At 39.1% G+C, this 17765-nt stretch overlaps 1 protein-coding gene across 1 annotated transcript in view; it reads right to left on the bottom strand.

The window, feature by feature from the left end:
* gspt1l (G1 to S phase transition 1, like) overlaps nt 1–3655 on the bottom strand; it is a 44522-nt gene extending 40867 nt beyond the window's left edge. Inside the window, exon 1 of the mRNA XM_020644226.3 lies at nt 3231–3655. Coding sequence (XP_020499882.1) covers nt 3231–3423 — 193 coding nt within the window. The 5' untranslated portion in view covers nt 3424–3655. The remainder of the gene's footprint in view (nt 1–3230) is intronic.
* Nucleotides 3656–17765: the final 14110 nt, after the last annotated feature.

The following is a 17765-nucleotide window of genomic DNA, read 5'->3' as shown; positions in this document are numbered from 1 at the left end:
ACACAATGATTGACTAGAGTGGCAACTAAGTACAGCGTAGTGCGCGCCGCTGATGGACCACGGTGAGCACAGTATGTGTGAATTGGCAGTTAGTCCGTAAAGTCATCTCCATCCCGGTTATAAACAAGTGTTTTGATATTTTTGCAAACCGACACGGCGTGAGCAACAGTTAACTTATCTGCATAGTTTGCACAGTTAAGGTTTACATCTTAGATAGCAAGACAACAAACTAAACGAGCCGGAGAGACATTTACAATCTTCTGAGAGTCAGACAGAGCGGAGCTCAGACAAGACAGTCAGTGATGGGAGATATAACCCGTGTTTAAAATGTTGCTGTCTATGTTTTCTGCTCTCTCGATTTTTAAAAGTTACCAACAAGCCTCTCCACTCGAAGCTCACCTGTTGTGATAATGGAACATATAGGGATTACAGTGTTTCCCACAGGATTTCATGAGACTATGGTGGGGGTACACCGAACCCTCTAGGTGGGTCCGGGGGCATGCACGCCAGGGAGAAAACTTTTTAAAGTTAGATGCATACATTTTGTGCAAAATTAAGAGGTTAAATGAATGAAAAACTTTTTCTCTTCTAAAAATGTTGTGCTCTTGTAGTGCACAAATTGTCAAAACATAAAATCCAATGCCCATTTAAGTTAAATTGCTTTAGGCTTGGCCCATAGAGACCCTCAAGCAGGCATACTGTTCCTACTCCTCTTTCAGTTATGATTATCGCTCCTCTCCAGCCTCTTGTCCACATGTGGATCATTCCTCCTCCACAACATGCTTCTATTTGATGACGTCATACAATTTGCTGCGCAAAAGCATATTTTATAAATTAACTGTAATGTTCAGTATTATAAATATTTAGAGTACAGCAGCTCAGACCGATTTAAGAACATTTCAAAATCAGAACGTTTAGACGTGCTTTATGACCAGTTTATACACTTTTTTATAAGCAGGGAGTGTGACGTGCAGACGCACAGACAGAGGACCACTCAGCGCACATTGAGCAGTTTGGATGCCATCAGTCTGTTAACAGAGACTGCAGTCAGCCATGTAGTTCACAGGTTGACATGTAAACTGTAGAGTAATGATCAATTTAACTTTTTGTTTCTTGTACGTCCACTTACATGCGCAATGGCACGTTCCCAGAATCTCACTCGCCAGTATAGCTCTCTATCTCTCCCTCTCAAGTGCAGTCCGCGGACCGACCTTTATCTAAAAATGCACGTTTTGACATGAGGAAGATACACTCTTGAAAAAAGCTCTGATCCAAAGGTTAGACTTAAAATTACATTTTAAGTGCAGTTTTTCAAGACAACAGGTGAGCAGCGGAGCTGCGCAGCGGAGCTGCGCAGCGTCTTTAGGCTAAATGGATTTGTTACACTCTTTCAGAAGTTGTTCTGCAGGTCCTAAAAGAATATTCAGCTAGAATTTTGATATCTAGGTTTACAACTAGTTATGCTGCTTTTTCTGACAGGGGGATCAAACATCTTTGATTGTTTTTAAAACCTGCGCAAAGATTGAAAAGCTCCGAGCGGCTGTGAGTTGTAACACTGCAGGAGGTATTATAAACAAGGTAACAGACTGTTTTAGGGAACTGACAAACAATCACACATTCCGGTGTAGGCTACTGCAGCCACACATCACATTTAACAGGGTGAATTGTACTTAAAATGTTCTTATAGTTGATAATAATTCCCTGACACTAGCGGGGCAAATTAGACTATGACGGGCCACCACAGTCTAGTTAATTAATGGGAAACACTGGGATTAGGCCAAACAACGTTATGGAACGAAGATTGGTGATCATATCAGCGAGGTCCGGACCTTGGCTGTTAATTTTTTTTAACAGTAAGCCTACAATCACTTACTTGTGCATTGATTTGCATATGCATGCTGCTTGAGGTGATGTCAGTCTGCAGCTCTTTCTCCTCTCGTTCAGTGTGCAGCAGGCAGGTTAGAGGTAGTAACCATGGTGACTGCCTGTCTGTCAATCAACGATTCCCCCACCCCCTCTATGAATAAAACTATTCTTTCACTAAAACTTGCTTTGACCATCTGTGACACATCACATCATATCATAAACTTCTGTATTATGTTTGATTATATGTTTTTGCCAGTCTACAAACAAAACTAAAGTTAGTCCAATAATGTCATAAAACAAAACTGTGTGAAAATGTACCTGATGAACACAAAAAGAGGACACATTACTGAATCATAATTTCAAAAGAGTGAAGAAATCCTTCAAATTGTGCATAAGTATTGATCAAATTGAGGGACAGCCATTCCTGGTGTTAGAAATGCTCTTGGGGGAGACCTCCAGAGCCCTGAAAACATTTTTTTTTTTTAAAGACTAAACGTATTAGCACAGTTTGTGTGCATGATAAGATATTTTTTCCATGTCGACCACCACTACATCCAAACATGTTAAATAGTAGGGGGTTTAAACTGTTTTAATGTCAAGAAATTCCTCTACGCTAGAGAAAACTTAGAAATACTCTCCATAATGTGTTTCGAGTCGATATTGGTAGGTTTTAAAACCACAATCACTGACTATAAACACCAAATATTGTCTAAAGTATTTGTAGACATGCTTAAGCTTTAATAAAACGATTAGACTGTTAACTGCCTTGTCGGATCTCTAGGCAGCTTTGACGCAGTTTCTAATTACACATTTACTTCACTTCTGACCAGCAGTGCGTCAGAACATCACGTCACACCATATTCTCACGTTCCATCTAGTTTCTTACCAGTGATGGGTTAATACTCATAGTATCCTCATTATCACGGAAAGTTAGACGGCTACTCTCATTGATAACTGCAACTTTTCACGCTTAGTTCGTCTAACTTTTACAATAACCAGTTAACGGCAGTTGTGCTGTAATGCATTAATAAACAGAGCTGGACTAGAGGTCAATGGTGAAACCACACCAGCTAGTTAGCAAGCTAATGCCGGTTGTGTTTTTAACTTTAAAGTTATGAAACAGTTTAACAACGAAATATACAAGTTTCATTGAGTTTGTAGATATATATTGTTTGATCTTAGTGGCACCTGAAAAATCTTCTGAAAAACTATATCACCTAAGGAAAAATGTCTGGTTTTATCGCGCTTTAGGAAACGCGTGTCCGTAGAGTGCCTTGAGGGCTAGCAACTACAGAACCCAGGCTTCTATTAGCAACTAGCTTATTGCTAGCCAACATAGCATCCCAACGTGACAGTGATCTTACCCGCCGAATCGTTATTCTCCTGATGTCCTTTCGTGACAAATACCGGGACAAATTCGGCAGCATTTATATTGGGCACAAACGGTTTAGCATTCACATTCAATGCTGTAAATGTTGATTCAAGTTGTCCGTCGACTGTGGCCTCCACATCGTCCTCTTGTTCCCAGGAATCAGGGGCAGTGTCTCTCGGGTCCATCGTGGGTCTTGTTTTTTTGACTACTGAGATTTGAGTTTCGCAGTCCTTGGTCTATGTTACGTATTCACCCAAAGGCAAATGTATATGTATAACCCTTAAATCAACAGAGGCTGTTCCAACAGAAGTGTAATGTTTCGTCTCTTATTCAGGTGAAAAAAGCTAAAAAAAAAAACCCGGCGAAACACCAGAGAGGGAAATCGACTCAGCACTCCCAGATAAGGTCCGCGTGAGCTAATACTAACGTCAACCAACGTGCCATGCGCGGTGACCTCTGGGATATGAAGTCGTACGCAAAAGCGTCAAACCTTTGACGTGAAGGATTATTTAGGTGCAAGGAAACTACGTTACCCATAAACCAATAATAAACGCTCTATATGGCTACACGTTTGTGACCTTTTCTGGAACGGCAGTTTTGATAAAGTGGCAAATTATGGAGAACTACTTTTATGTGGTAAATTGTTGCAATGTAGTTATCTCTAAACTATCTCCCTATTCTTTAAAAAGTGTTTTGCACTGATTGTAAAGACAGCAATACATTACTGAATACATTACCATTATGTATGGTAATTATTTTCGCAACAACAGGACAAACTCTCATAAGCAATTTACTAGGTTCATAATTTAGTAAAAAAAAAAAAAAAATGGTTCCTATACCACACTTTCAATCCCTTTGACTTTTTATCCATTAAGACATTTCAACCATCTTTGGCTGCAAATCAACTAGACTGATGAAATACTTGTTTTTTATTTTTTTATTCATTTTTTATTAAAATATGTATAGACACAATGTCAGACCTGCACATAAGTTCTAATTAATTTATCCTGACTGACTGGAAATTGGTAAACCAGGTAACGAGCAGATATTTTTCATCAACAAAGTCACATGGGACATAGTATGACATAAGGGCGCACATGCAAGACCACAGCATCAAAAAATATGTGCTGATACGAGTGTTGCGCGACAGCGGTGTGAAAATGGTCTTCTTGTAAATTGAATTATAACAACGGACTACCGCTGCCTGCTGGCATGGAGAGTTATTTCCTCTCACGCATGCGCAGAACATATGTGGTGGTTGGCCATCGGCTGTAGTCTTTGCGGAGTGTTCTATTTTTTTTTTTTTTTAAAGCTTGATTCAAGAATAACGATGTTCATATACAGGTAACTGAAGACAGTTACACGTGTAAATAAAGTAAAAGACAGATTAAACAATAAAATAACATACAGTACATACAGGAAAGTATAAATGAAAGATAGAAATGATTTATACATTATTTATAAAGTAAAATAAACCAATAAAGACGCATAAATAGTGAAAACATTGTTTAACTAGGGGAAAAAAGGTGTTATAATAATTCACAAATGTGACTGATTTCATAAGGGACTTGAGTTCTCAACGAAAAATTTTAAATTTTGGAAGTGACTTGGAGAATTTCTGTTTGTGAATGAAAAACTTTGCATATAGTATAGTGAAATGTATGACATATTCAAGAGCAATATTCTCTTTATTATCATAGTCTCATAGTCTAACAAACAACGTCTTTGAGGTTTAGAGAATAAACACAATTAGCAGTCGGAAAAAAAATTAGACTTGAGCTCTTTCCAGTATCTTTTGGATAATTCACATAAAAAAAAAAAGGTGGGAGATTGTTTCTGTAGCGTTGTTACAAAAATGTTATGTTCTCAAGCTTAGATCGACTGAAAAACTTTCCTCTTGGAACCAATTCATTATTTCTTTGAAATTTCTTTACGAACATGCTTAATCCTAAACCCTTTTCACACATACGAAATTCTACTAAAAAACTCAGAAGATTAGGCTACCTGGAGGGGCTTTAGGCTATATGTTGACACAAACAGCCACATTTTTCGCGCAGGTTGTGGTGTCTTGATTTGGTTGTGTTGTCTTGATTTGGTTGTGGTGTCTTGATTTGGTTGTGGTGTCTTGATTTGGTTGTGTTGTCTTTGGTTGTGGTATCTTGATTTGGTTATGTTGTCTTGATTTGGTTGTGGTGTCTTGATTTGGTTGTGTTGTCTTGATTTGGTTAACTGCGCAGGTTGTGGTGTCTTGATTTGGTTATGTTGTCTTGATTTGGTTGTGTTGTCTTGATTTGGTTGTGGTGTCTTTGGTTGTGTTGTCTTGATTTAGTTATGGTGTCTTGATTTGGTTATGGTGTCTTTGGTTGTGGTGTCTTGATTTGGTTGTGTTGTCTTTATTTGGTTGTGGTGTCTTGATTTGGTTGTGTTGTCTTTGGTTGTGGTGTCTTGATTTGGTTGTGGTGTCTTTGGTTGTGTTGTCTTGATTTGGTTGTGTTGTCTTGATTCGGTTGTGGTGTCTTTGGTTGTGGTGTCTTGATTTGGTTATGTTGTCTTGATTTAGTTATGGTGTCTTGATTTGGTTGTGTTGTCTTGATTTGGTTGTGTTGTCTTGATGTAGTTATGGTGTCTTGATTTGGTTGTGTTGTCTTGATTTGGTTGTGTTGTCTTGATGTAGTTATGGTGTCTTGATTTGGTTATGTTGTCTTGATTTGGTTGTGGTGTCTTAATTTGGTTGTGTTGTCCTGATTTGGTTATGTTGTCTTGATTTGGTTGTGGTGTCCTGATTTGGTTATGTTGTCTTGATTTGGTTGTGTTGTCTTGATTTGGTTGTGGTGTCTTTGGTTGTGTTGTCTTGATTTGGTTATGGTGTCTTGATTTGGTCGTGTTGTCTTGATTTGGTTATGGTGTCTTTGGTTGTGGTGTCTTGATTTGGTTGTGTTGTCTTGATTTGGTTGTGGTGTCTTAATTTGGTTGTGTTGTCTTGATTTGGTTGTGGTGTCTTTGGTTGTGGTGTCCTGATTTGGTTATGTTGTCTTGATTTGGTTATGTTGTCTTGATTTGGTTGTGGTGTCTTGATTTGGTTGTGGTGTCTTGATTTGGTTGTGTTGTCTTGATTCGGTTGTGGTGTCTTGATTTGGTTGTGGTGTCTTTGGTTGTGGTGTCTTGATTTGGTTGTGGTGTCTTTGGTTGTGTTGTCTTTGGTTGTGGTGTCTTGATTTGGTTATGTTGTCTTGATTTGGTTGTGGTGTCTTTGGTTGTGGTGTCCTGATTTGGTTATGTTGTCTTGATTTGGTTGTGGTGTCTTTGGTTGTGGTGTCTTGATTTGGTTATGTTGTCTTGATTATGTTGTGGTGTCTTTGGTTGTGGTGTCTTGATTTGGTTGTGTTGTCTTTGGTTGTGGTGTCTTGATTTGGTTGTGGTGTCTTTGGTTGTGGTGTCTTGATTTGGTTGTGTTGTCTTGATTCGGTTGTGGTGTCTTTGGTTGTGGTGTCTTGATTTGGTTATGTTGTCTTGATTTAGTTATGGTGTCTTGATTTGGTTGTGTTGTCTTGATTTGGTTGTGGTGTCTTGATTTGGTTGTGTTGTCTCTATTTAGTTGTGTTGTCTTGATTTGGTTGTGGTGTCTTGATTTGGTTGTGGTGTCTTGATTCGGTTGTGGTGTCGTTGGTTGTGGTATCTTGATTTGGTTATGTTGTCTTGATTTGGTTGTGGTGTCTTGATTTGGTTGTGTTGTCTTGATTCGGTTGTGGTGTCTTGATTTGGTTGTAGTGTCTTTGGTTGTGGTGTCTTGATTTGGTTGTGTTGTCTTGATTTGGTTGTGGTGTCTTTGGTTGTGTTGTCTTGATTTAGTTATGGTGTCTTGATTTGGTTGTGTTGTCTTGATTTGGTTATGGTGTCTTTGGTTGTGGTGTCTTGATTTGGTTGTGTTGTCTTGATTTGGTTGTGGTGTCTTTGGTTGTGGTGTCTTGATTTGGTTGTGTTGTCTTGATTTGGTTGTGGTGTCTTTGGTTGTGGTGTCTTGATTTGGTTATGTTGTCTTGATTTAGTAATGGTGTCTTGATTTGGTTGTGTTGTCTTGATTTGGTTGTGTTGTCTTGATTTGGTTGTGGTGTCTTTGGTTGTGGTGTCTTGATTTGGTTATGTTGTCTTGATTTAGTAATGGTGTCTTGATTTGGTTGTGGTGTCTTGATTTGGTTGTGGTGTCTTGATTTGGTTGTGGTGTCTTGATTCGGTTGTGGTGTCTTTGGTTGTGGTATCTTGATTTGGTTATGTTGTCTTGATTTGGTTGTGGTGTCTTGATTTGGTTGTGTTGTCTTGATTCGGTTGTGGTGTCTTGATTTGGTTGTGGTGTCTTTGGTTGTGGTGTCTTGATTTGGTTGTGTTGTCTTGATTTGGTTGTGGTGTCTTTGGTTGTGTTGTCTTGATTTAGTTATGGTGTCTTGATTTGGTTGTGTTGTCTTGATTTGGTTATGGTGTCTTTGGTTGTGGTGTCTTGATTTGGTTGTGTTGTCTTGATTTGGTTGTGGTGTCTTTGGTTGTGGTGTCTTGATTTGGTTATGTTGTCTTGATTTGGTTGTGGTGTCTTTGGTTGTGTTGTCTTGATTTGGTTGTGTTGTCTTGATTTGGTTGTGGTGTCTTTGGTTGTGGTGTCTTGATCTGGTTGTGGTGTCTTGATTTGGTTGTGTTGTCTTTGGTTGTGTTGTCTTGATTTGGTTGTGTTGTCTTTGGTTGTGGTGTCTTGATTTGGTTGTGTTGTCTTGATTCGGTTGTGGTGTCTTTGGTTGTGGTGTCTTGATTTGGTTATGTTGTCTTGATTTAGTTGTGGTGTCTTGATTTGGTTGTGTTGTCTTGATTTGGTTGTGTTGTCTCGATTTGGTTGTGTAGTCTTGATGTAGTTATGGTGTCTTGATTTGGTTGTGTTGTCTTGATTTGGTTGTGTTGTCTTGATGTAGTTATGGTGTCTTGATTTGGTTATGTTGTCTTGATTTGGTTGTGTTGTCTTGATTTGGTTGTGGTGTCTTTGGTTGTGGTGTCTTGATTTGGTTATGTTGTCTTGATTTGGTTGTGGTGTCTTAATTTGGTTGTGTTGTCTTGATTTGGTTGTGGTGTCTTTGGTTGTGGTGTCCTGATTTGGTTATGTTGTCTTGATTTGGTTGTGGTGTCTTGATTTGGTTGTGGTGTCTTGATTTGGTTGTGTTGTATTGATTCGGTTGTGGTGTCTTGATTTGGTTGTGGTGTCTTTGGTTGTGGTGTCTTGATTTAGTTATGGTGTCTTGATTTGGTTGTGTTGTCTTGATTTGGTTATGGTGTCTTTGGTTGTGGTGTCTTGATTTGGTTGTGTTGTCTTGATTTGGTTGTGGTGTCTTTGGTTGTGGTGTCTTGATTTGGTTATGTTGTCTTGATTTGGTTGTGGTGTCTTTGGTTGTGTTGTCTTTGGTTGTGGTGTCTTGATTTGGTTGTGGTGTCTTTGGTTGTGTTGTCTTGATTTGGTTGTGTTGTCTTGATTTGGTTGTGTTGTCTTGATTCAGTTGTGGTGTCTTTGGTTGTGGTGTCTTGATTTGATTATGTTGTCTTGATTTGGTTATGGTGTATTGATTTGGTTGTGTTGTCTTGATTTGGTTGTGGTGTCTTGATTTGGTTGTGGTGTCTTTGGTTGTGGTGTCTTGATTTGGTTATGTTGTCTTGATTTGGTTGTGGTGTCTTTGGTTGTGTTGTCTTTGGTTGTGGTGTCTTGATTTGGTTGCGGTGTCTTTGGTTGTGTTGTCTTGATTTGGTTGTGTTGTCTTGATTCGGTTGTGGTGTCTTTGGTTGTGGTGTCTTGATTTGATTATGTTGTCTTGATTTGGTTATGGTGTATTGATTTGGTTGTGTTGTCTTGATTTGGTTGTGGTGTCTTTGGTTGTGGTGTCTTGATGTAGTTATGGTGTCTTGATTTGATTGTGTTGTCTTGATTTGGTTGTGTTGTCTTGATTTGGTTGTGTTGTCTTGATGTAGTTATGGTGTCTTGATTTGGTTATGTTGTCTTGATTTGGTTGTGGTGTCTTTGGTTGTGGTGTCTTGATTTGGTTATGTTGTCTTGATTTGGTTGTGGTGTCTTAATTTGGTTGTGTTGTCTTGATTTGGTTGTGGTGTCTTTGGTTGTGGTGTCTTGATTTGGTTGTGGTGTCTTGATTTGGTTGTGTTGTCTTTGGTTGTGTTGTCTTGATTTGGTTGTGGTGTCTTTGGTTGTGGTGTCTTGATTTGGTTGTGTTGTCTTGATTCGGTTGTGGTGTCTTTGGTTGTGGTGTCTTGATTTGGTTATGTTGTCTTGATTTAGTTATGGTGTCTTGATTTGGTTGTGTTGTCTTGATTTGGTTGTGGTGTCTTGATTTGGTTGTGTTGTCTCTATTTGGTTGTGTTGTCTTGATTTGGTTGTGGTGTCTTGATTTGGTTGTGGTGTCTTGATTCGGTTGTGGTGTCTTTGGTTGTGGTATCTTGATTTGGTTATGTTGTCTTGATTTGGTTGTGGTGTCTTTGGTTGTGGTGTCTTGATTTGGTTATGTTGTCTTGATTTGGTTGTGGTGTCTTAATTTGGTTGTGTTGTCCTGATTTGGTTATGTTGTCTTGATTTGGTTGTGGTGTCCTGATTTGGTTATGTTGTCTTGATTTGGTTGTGGTGTCTTTGGTTGTGTTGTCTTGATTTAGTTATGGTGTCTTGATTTGGTCGTGTTGTCTTGATTTGGTTATGGTGTCTTTGGTTGTGGTGTCTTGATTTGGTTGTGGTGTCTTGATTTGGTTGTGGTGTCTTGATTTGGTTGTGTTGTCTTGATTCGGTTGTGGTGTCTTGATTTGGTTGTGGTGTCTTTGGTTGTGGTGTCTTGATTTGGTTGTGGTGTCTTTGGTTGTGTTGTCTTTGGTTGTGGTGTCTTGATTTGGTTATGTTGTCTTGATTTGGTTGTGGTGTCTTTGGTTGTGGTGTCCTGATTTGGTTATGTTGTCTTGATTATGTTGTGGTGTCTTTGGTTGTGGTGTCTTGATTTGGTTGTGTTGTCTTTGGTTGTGGTGTCTTGATTTGGTTGTGGTGTCTTTGGTTGTGGTGTCTTGATTTGGTTGTGTTGTCTTGATTCGGTTGTGGTGTCTTTGGTTATGGTGTCTTGATTTGGTTATGTTGTCTTGATTTAGTTATGGTGTCTTGATTTGGTTGTGTTGTCTTGATTTGGTTGTGGTGTCTTGATTTGGTTGTGTTGTCTCTATTTAGTTGTGTTGTCTTGATTTGGTTGTGGTGTCTTGATTTGGTTGTGGTGTCTTGATTCGGTTGTGGTGTCGTTGGTTGTGGTATCTTGATTTGGTTACGTTGTCTTGATTTGGTTGTGGTGTCTTGATTTGGTTGTGTTGTCTTGATTCGGTTGTGGTGTCTTGATTTGGTTGTAGTGTCTTTGGTTGTGGTGTCTTGATTTGGTTGTGTTGTCTTGATTTGGTTGTGGTGTCTTTGGTTGTGTTGTCTTGATTTAGTTATGGTGTCTTGATTTGGTTGTGTTGTCTTGATTTGGTTATGGTGTCTTTGGTTGTGGTGTCTTGATTTGGTTGTGTTGTCTTGATTTGGTTGTGGTGTCTTTGGTTGTGGTGTCTTGATTTGGTTATGTTGTCTTGATTTGGTTGTGGTGTCTTTGGTTGTGTTGTCTTGATTTGGTTGTGTTGTCTTGATTTGGTTGTGGTGTCTTTGGTTGTGGTGTCTTGATCTGGTTGTGGTGTCTTGATTTGGTTGTGTTGTCTTTGGTTGTGTTGTCTTGATTTGGTTGTGTTGTCTTTGGTTGTGGTGTCTTGATTTGGTTGTGTTGTCTTGATTCGGTTGTGGTGTCTTTGGTTGTGGTGTCTTGATTTGGTTATGTTGTCTTGATTTAGTTATGGTGTCTTGATTTGGTTGTGTTGTCTTGATTTGGTTGTGTTGTCTCGATTTGGTTGTGTTGTCTTGATGTAGTTATGGTGTCTTGATTTGGTTGTGTTGTCTTGATTTGGTTGTGTTGTCTTGATGTAGTTATGGTGTCTTGATTTGGTTATGTTGTCTTGATTTGGTTGTGGTGTCTTGATTTGGTTGTGGTGTCTTTGGTTGTGGTGTCTTGATTTGGTTATGTTGTCTTGATTTGGTTGTGGTGTCTTAATTTGGTTGTGTTGTCCTGATTTGGTTATGTTGTCTTGATTTGGTTGTGGTGTCCTGATTTGGTTATGTTGTCTTGATTTGGTTGTGGTGTCTTTGGTTGTGTTGTCTTGATTTAGTTATGGTGTCTTGATTTGGTCGTGTTGTCTTGATTTGGTTATGGTGTCTTTGGTTGTGGTGTCTTGATTTGGTTGTGGTGTCTTGATTTGGTTGTGTTGTCTTGATTCGGTTGTGGTGTCTTGATTTGGTTGTGGTGTCTTTGGTTGTGGTGTCTTGATTTGGTTGTGGTGTCTTTGGTTGTGTTGTCTTTGGTTGTGGTGTCTTGATTTGGTTATGTTGTCTTGATTTGGTTGTGGTGTCTTTGGTTGTGGTGTCCTGATTTGGTTATGTTGTCTTGATTTGGTTGTGGTGTCTTTGGTTGTGGTGTCTTGATTTGGTTATGTTGTCTTGATTATGTTGTGGTGTCTTTGGTTGTGGTGTCTTGATTTGGTTGTGTTGTCTTTGGTTGTGGTGTCTTGATTTGGTTGTGGTGTCTTTGGTTGTGGTGTCTTGATTTGGTTGTGTTGTCTTGATTCGGTTGTGGTGTCTTTGGTTATGGTGTCTTGATTTGGTTATGTTGTCTTGATTTAGTTATGGTGTCTTGATTTGGTTGTGTTGTCTTGATTTGGTTGTGGTGTCTTGATTTGGTTGTGTTGTCTCTATTTAGTTGTGTTGTCTTGATTTGGTTGTGGTGTCTTGATTTGGTTGTGGTGTCTTGATTCGGTTGTGGTGTCGTTGGTTGTGGTATCTTGATTTGGTTACGTTGTCTTGATTTGGTTGTGGTGTCTTGATTTGGTTGTGTTGTCTTGATTCGGTTGTGGTGTCTTGATTTGGTTGTAGTGTCTTTGGTTGTGGTGTCTTGATTTGGTTGTGTTGTCTTGATTTGGTTGTGGTGTCTTTGGTTGTGTTGTCTTGATTTAGTTATGGTGTCTTGATTTGGTTGTGTTGTCTTGATTTGGTTATGGTGTCTTTGGTTGTGGTGTCTTGATTTGGTTGTGTTGTCTTGATTTGGTTGTGGTGTCTTTGGTTGTGGTGTCTTGATTTGGTTATGTTGTCTTGATTTGGTTGTGGTGTCTTTGGTTGTGTTGTCTTGATTTGGTTGTGTTGTCTTGATTTGGTTGTGGTGTCTTTGGTTGTGGTGTCTTGATCTGGTTGTGGTGTCTTGATTTGGTTGTGTTGTCTTTGGTTGTGTTGTCTTGATTTGGTTGTGTTGTCTTTGGTTGTGGTGTCTTGATTTGGTTGTGTTGTCTTGATTCGGTTGTGGTGTCTTTGGTTGTGGTGTCTTGATTTGGTTATGTTGTCTTGATTTGGTTGTGTTGTCTTGATTTGGTTGTGTTGTCTCGATTTGGTTGTATTGTCTTGATGTAGTTATGGTGTCTTGATTTGGTTGTGTTGTCTTGATTTGGTTGTGTTGTCTTGATGTAGTTATGGTGTCTTGATTTGGTTATGTTGTCTTGATTTGGTTGTGGTGTCTTGATTTGGTTGTGGTGTCTTTGTTTGTGGTATCTTGATTTGGTTATGTTGTCTTGATTTGGTTGTGGTGTCTTTGGTTGTGGTGTCTTGATTTGGTTATGTTGTCTTGATTTGGTTGTGGTGTCTTAATTTGGTTGTGTTGTCTTGATTTGGTTGTGGTGTCTTTGGTTGTGATGTCCTGATTTGGTTATGTTGTCTTGATTTGGTTGTGGTGTCTTGATTTGGTTGTGGTGTCTTGATTTGGTTGTGTTGTCTTGATTCGGTTGTGGTGTCTTGATTTGGTTGTGGTGTCTTGATTTGGTTGTGTTGTCTTTGGTTGTGTTGTCTTTGGTTGTGTTGTCTTGATTTAGTTATGGTGTCTTGATTTGGTTGTGTTGTCTTGATTTGGTTATGGTGTCTTTGGTTGTGGTGTCTTGATTTGGTTGTGTTGTCTTGATTTGGTTGTGGTGTCTTTGGTTGTGGTGTCTTGATTTGGTTATGTTGTCTTGATTTGGTTATGTTGTCTTGATTTGGTTGTGGTGTCTTTGGTTGTGGTGTCTTGATTTGGTTGTGGTGTCTTGATTTGGTTGTGTTGTCTTTGGTTGTGGTTTCTTGATTTGGTTGTGGTGTCTTTGGTTGTGTTGTCTTGATTTGGTTGTGTTGTCTTGATTCGGTTGTGGTGTCTTTGGTTGTGGTGTCTTGATTTGGTCATGTTGTCTTGATTTGGTTGTGGTGTCTTGATTTGGTTGTGTTGTCTTGATTTGGTTGTGTTGTCTTGATTTGGTTGTGGTGTCTTTGGTTGTGGTGTCTTGATGTAGTTATGGTGTCTTGATTTGGTTGTGTTGTCTTGATTTGGTTGTGTTGTCTTGATGTAGTCATGGTGTCTTGATTTGGTTATGTTGTCTTGATTTGGTTGTGGTGTCTTGATTTGGTTGTGTTGTCTTTGGTTGTGTTATCTTGATTTGGTTATGTTGTCTTGATTTGGTTGTGGTGTCTTTGGTTGTGGTGTCTTGATTTGGTTATGTTGTCTTGATTTGGTTGTGGTGTCTTAATTTGGTTGTGTTGTCTTGATTTGGTTGTGGTGTCTTTGGTTGTGGTGTCCTGATTTGGTTGTGGTGTCTTGATTTGGTTGTGTTGTCTTGATTCGGTTGTGGTGTCTTGATTTGGTTGTGGTGTCTTTGGTTGTGGTGTCTTGATTTGGTTGTGTTGTCTTTGGTTGTGTTGTCTTTGGTTGTGTTGTCTTGATTTAGTTATGGTGTCTTGATTTGGTTGTGGTGTCTTTGGTTGTGGTGTCTTGATTTGGTTGTGTTGTCTTGATTTGGTTGTGGTGTCTTTGGTTGTGGTGTCTTGATTTGGTCATGTTGTCTTGATTTGGTTGTGGTGTCTTTGGTTGTGGTGTCTTGATTTGGTTGTGGTGTCTTGATTTGGTTGTGGTGTCTTTGGTTATGGTGTCTTGATTTGGTTGTGGTGTTTTTGGTTGTGGTGTCTTGATTTGGTTGTGTTGTCTTGATTTGGTTGTGTTGTCTTGATTCGGTTGTGGTGTCTTGATTTGGTTGTGGTGTCTTTGGTTGTGGTGTCTTGATTTGGTTGTGTTGTCTTGATTTGGTTGTGTTGTCTTTGGTTGTGTTGTCTTGATTTAGTTATGGTGTCTTGATTTGGTTGTGTTGTCTTGATTTGGTTATGGTGTCTTTGGTTGTGGTGTCTTGATATGGTTATGTTGTCTTGATTTGGTTGTGGTGTCTTTTGTTGTGGTGTCTTGATTTGGTTGTGGTGTCTTGATTTGGTTGTGTTGTCTTGATTTGGTTGTGGTGTCTTGATTTGGTTGTGGTGTCTTGATTTGGTTGTGGTGTCTTTGGTTGTGGTGTCTTGATTTGGTTGTGTTGTCTTGATTTGGTTGTGGTGTCTTTGGTTGTTGTGTCTTGATTTGGTTGTGTTGTATTGATTTGGTTGTGGTGTCTTGATTTGGTTGTGATGTCTTTGGTTGTGTTGTCTTGATTTGGTTGTGTTACCTCTATTTGGTTGTGGTGTCTTTGGTTGTGGTGTCTTGATTTGGTTATGTTGTCTTTATTTGGTTGTGGTGTCTTTGGTTGTGGTGTCTTGATTTGGTTGTGTTGTCTTGATTTGGTTGTGGTGTCTTTGGTTGTGGTGTCTTGATTTGGTTATGTTGTCTTGATTTGGTTGTGGTGTCTTTGGTTGTGGTGTCTTGATTTGGTTATGTTGTCTTTGTTTGGTTGGTTGACTTTGTTGATGGTTATTTTCTGCAGCAATTGTTTTCTTAACGCTCCTGGGAGGATTGTTTTGGTTGGTTATGGAGCTCAAGTAAACTTATACTGATATCGTTAAATGGTTTACAAAAGCAAACAAGACCTTAAGATAGAAGATAGAATTTTTTTCTGTGACGTTATTCTTATTCGTTAATGCTTTCAGTGGGTTGGTGTCATTTTCTACAGCCAAAATTCAGAGTTAGGGATACATTTGACGGTTCAAACTTGGCAGAAGGAGATTTTTCATCAGTAAACACAACTTACACAAGTACAGGACAAGATCAGCGAAGAGATAAGAGGTCAAACTTTGTCCCCAGGGGATGCTAGTTGTAGGGTGTTAAGCTCTCAGGTTCACAGTCATTTTGTCTAAAAGTGGAAATCATCCTTTGTAATTAGCATTTAAAATCAAATGTCATTATATAAAATGCGGTAAAATAAGTGTATAAAAAAGTTTCTTATAAACATGTTTGCATGATCGTTATCCTAATTTACTTTACACACATTTATGCCATCATAATAATTGTTTTGTATCCCAGGTCCATTGGTTGCCTGATAAATCATTCAACAAAAATAGCAATTGTAGCTGTTTTTTTTAAACACTTTATTGCTTTACTTAAAGCGGGTTGACTCCAAGTGTCATCATATAAATCATATGTAAGATAGAAAATATGAGAAAAAATGTATTAGGAATAACTATAAAATGTTGAATTATATATATATTACAGAATACAATTATACTGTGTCTTGTTGTTAAATCTTAATCTATTGTTTGTGGCCACGTCCTCCCACATACACATCCATAGGGCCGCATTGTACCAGGTCACCCTGAAATCCTGGCTGCACTAGTTTCCTGTTAGGGGCTGGTGACAGCATAGGGTCAAGTGAAAAGTCAAATAACTTGCCTTTATGTTGAGATAACAGTCTAAAGAAGACACAAATGACATATTTTAATGTTTGGTGTCCTTACTTAAAAAATGACAGACTTTGCTATATATACCTTTTGAATTTTTGTTTCAATTTTCAATTCCCACCGAAACTACATGTGTGTTTAAGTGTGAAAAATTCAAAAATTGAAAATGGTATTGATATAAAGTTTGCATAATTGAAACTAATAACTATCTGTGAAAATCCTTTACAAATTTGGTGAAATTCTGATTCTGGTCATGAAAAAATATGGTTGTGCTTTGTTCTACCTCGGGTAGGGGTATCTCGAAAACTAAAGCCTTTTTGGGGGGTTTGTTCCTCTACTGCAGAGGTCTCAAATGCCCCCCCCCCCCCCCCATCCCGGCCCGCATGTTAAAAACATAATGTAGTCAGGCCCGCAAAATATTTTTTAAATTAAATGTATTTATTTTATTTTTTCGTTCCTTCATGCTTATTAAAAATACAATTTCTTATGAAATTCAAACAAAAAAAAGTTATTCAATAAAAAATATTTTGACAAGGTTGTAAGTCAAAGGCCAAAGGTACCCGCACATGCCCAGAGAGGTTCACGGAGTGAGAGCGGTTGGCGCAAAAGTGTTGTGTTGTTGTTTGGCTGCTTAACGTCAAAAAGGAAAGTTGACAATGAACACAGAAAGTTTCAAGAATGATGGACATTACAGTATTTTTTATGGAGTTTAGTGGACATGCAACCTGCCTGATATGTCAGGAAAGAATTGTTGTTTTAAAGGAGTACAATCTCAAGCGTCATTACTGCACTAAACACGGAGAGCAGTATGAAAAGTACCAGGGAGAGGAGAGGAAACAGAGTGCCACGCAGCTACAGAGAGGACTTCTTTCTCAGCAAAGTCTTTTCCACAAATCCAAGAAGGAGGCCGATGCTGCTGTTGAAGCAAGTTGGTGAGTGAATTAATTGCCAGAACGGGGAAACCATTCACGGAAGGACAGTTTCTGAAGGAGTGCATGTTGCAAGTTGCTGAAATTCTGTGTCCAGAAAAAAAGAGTTTGTTCAACAATACTTCTCTATCGGCAAACACTGTGGCAGAGCGGATTAGCAGTTTATCAAGTGACATTTATGACCAGTTACGTGACAGAGCCAAACGTTTCACTGCATACTCTGTGGCGCTTGATGAAAGCGCGGATAAAACGGACACTGCCCAGCTGTCCATTTTCATCAGGGGTATCAATGACCAATTCGAAGTGACTGAAGAGTTGATGAGTTTGTGCACGGCTGCTCTACAGCTAAGGACATTTTTCAGCAGCTCTCTGACGCGATTGAGCGTGCGGGTTTGCCATGGAATAGACTGGTTGGCATCACCACTGACGGAGCCCCGTCCATGACAGGCAGTAGCGCTGGTACAGAGAAAATTAGAGGAGGAAAGTGCAGATCCAGCAGTTGTTCTGCACTGCATTATACACCAACCAATATGAACATGTCATGTCTGTTGTCCTGAAATGTATAAACTACATCAGGTCCAGGGGTTTACAGCACCGCCAGTTCCGGGCCTTTCTAGAGGAGATTATGTCAGCATATAGTGATGTACTTTACTATACTGAGGTGTGCTGGCTCAGCAGGGGAAACGTCTTGAAGAGATTTTTTGAGTTAAGAGCAGAGGTGAGGAGATTTATGGAGGATGGCAGAATGGATGTTCCTGATTTGCATGATCGTAAATGGGTTATGGACTTTGCATTCCTA

Source organism: Labrus bergylta, chromosome 16 (assembly GCF_963930695.1).
Source record: "Labrus bergylta chromosome 16, fLabBer1.1, whole genome shotgun sequence".
NCBI classification, from domain to species: domain Eukaryota; kingdom Metazoa; phylum Chordata; class Actinopteri; order Labriformes; family Labridae; genus Labrus; species Labrus bergylta.
This window is presented reverse-complemented; position numbering and strand designations above follow the sequence as displayed.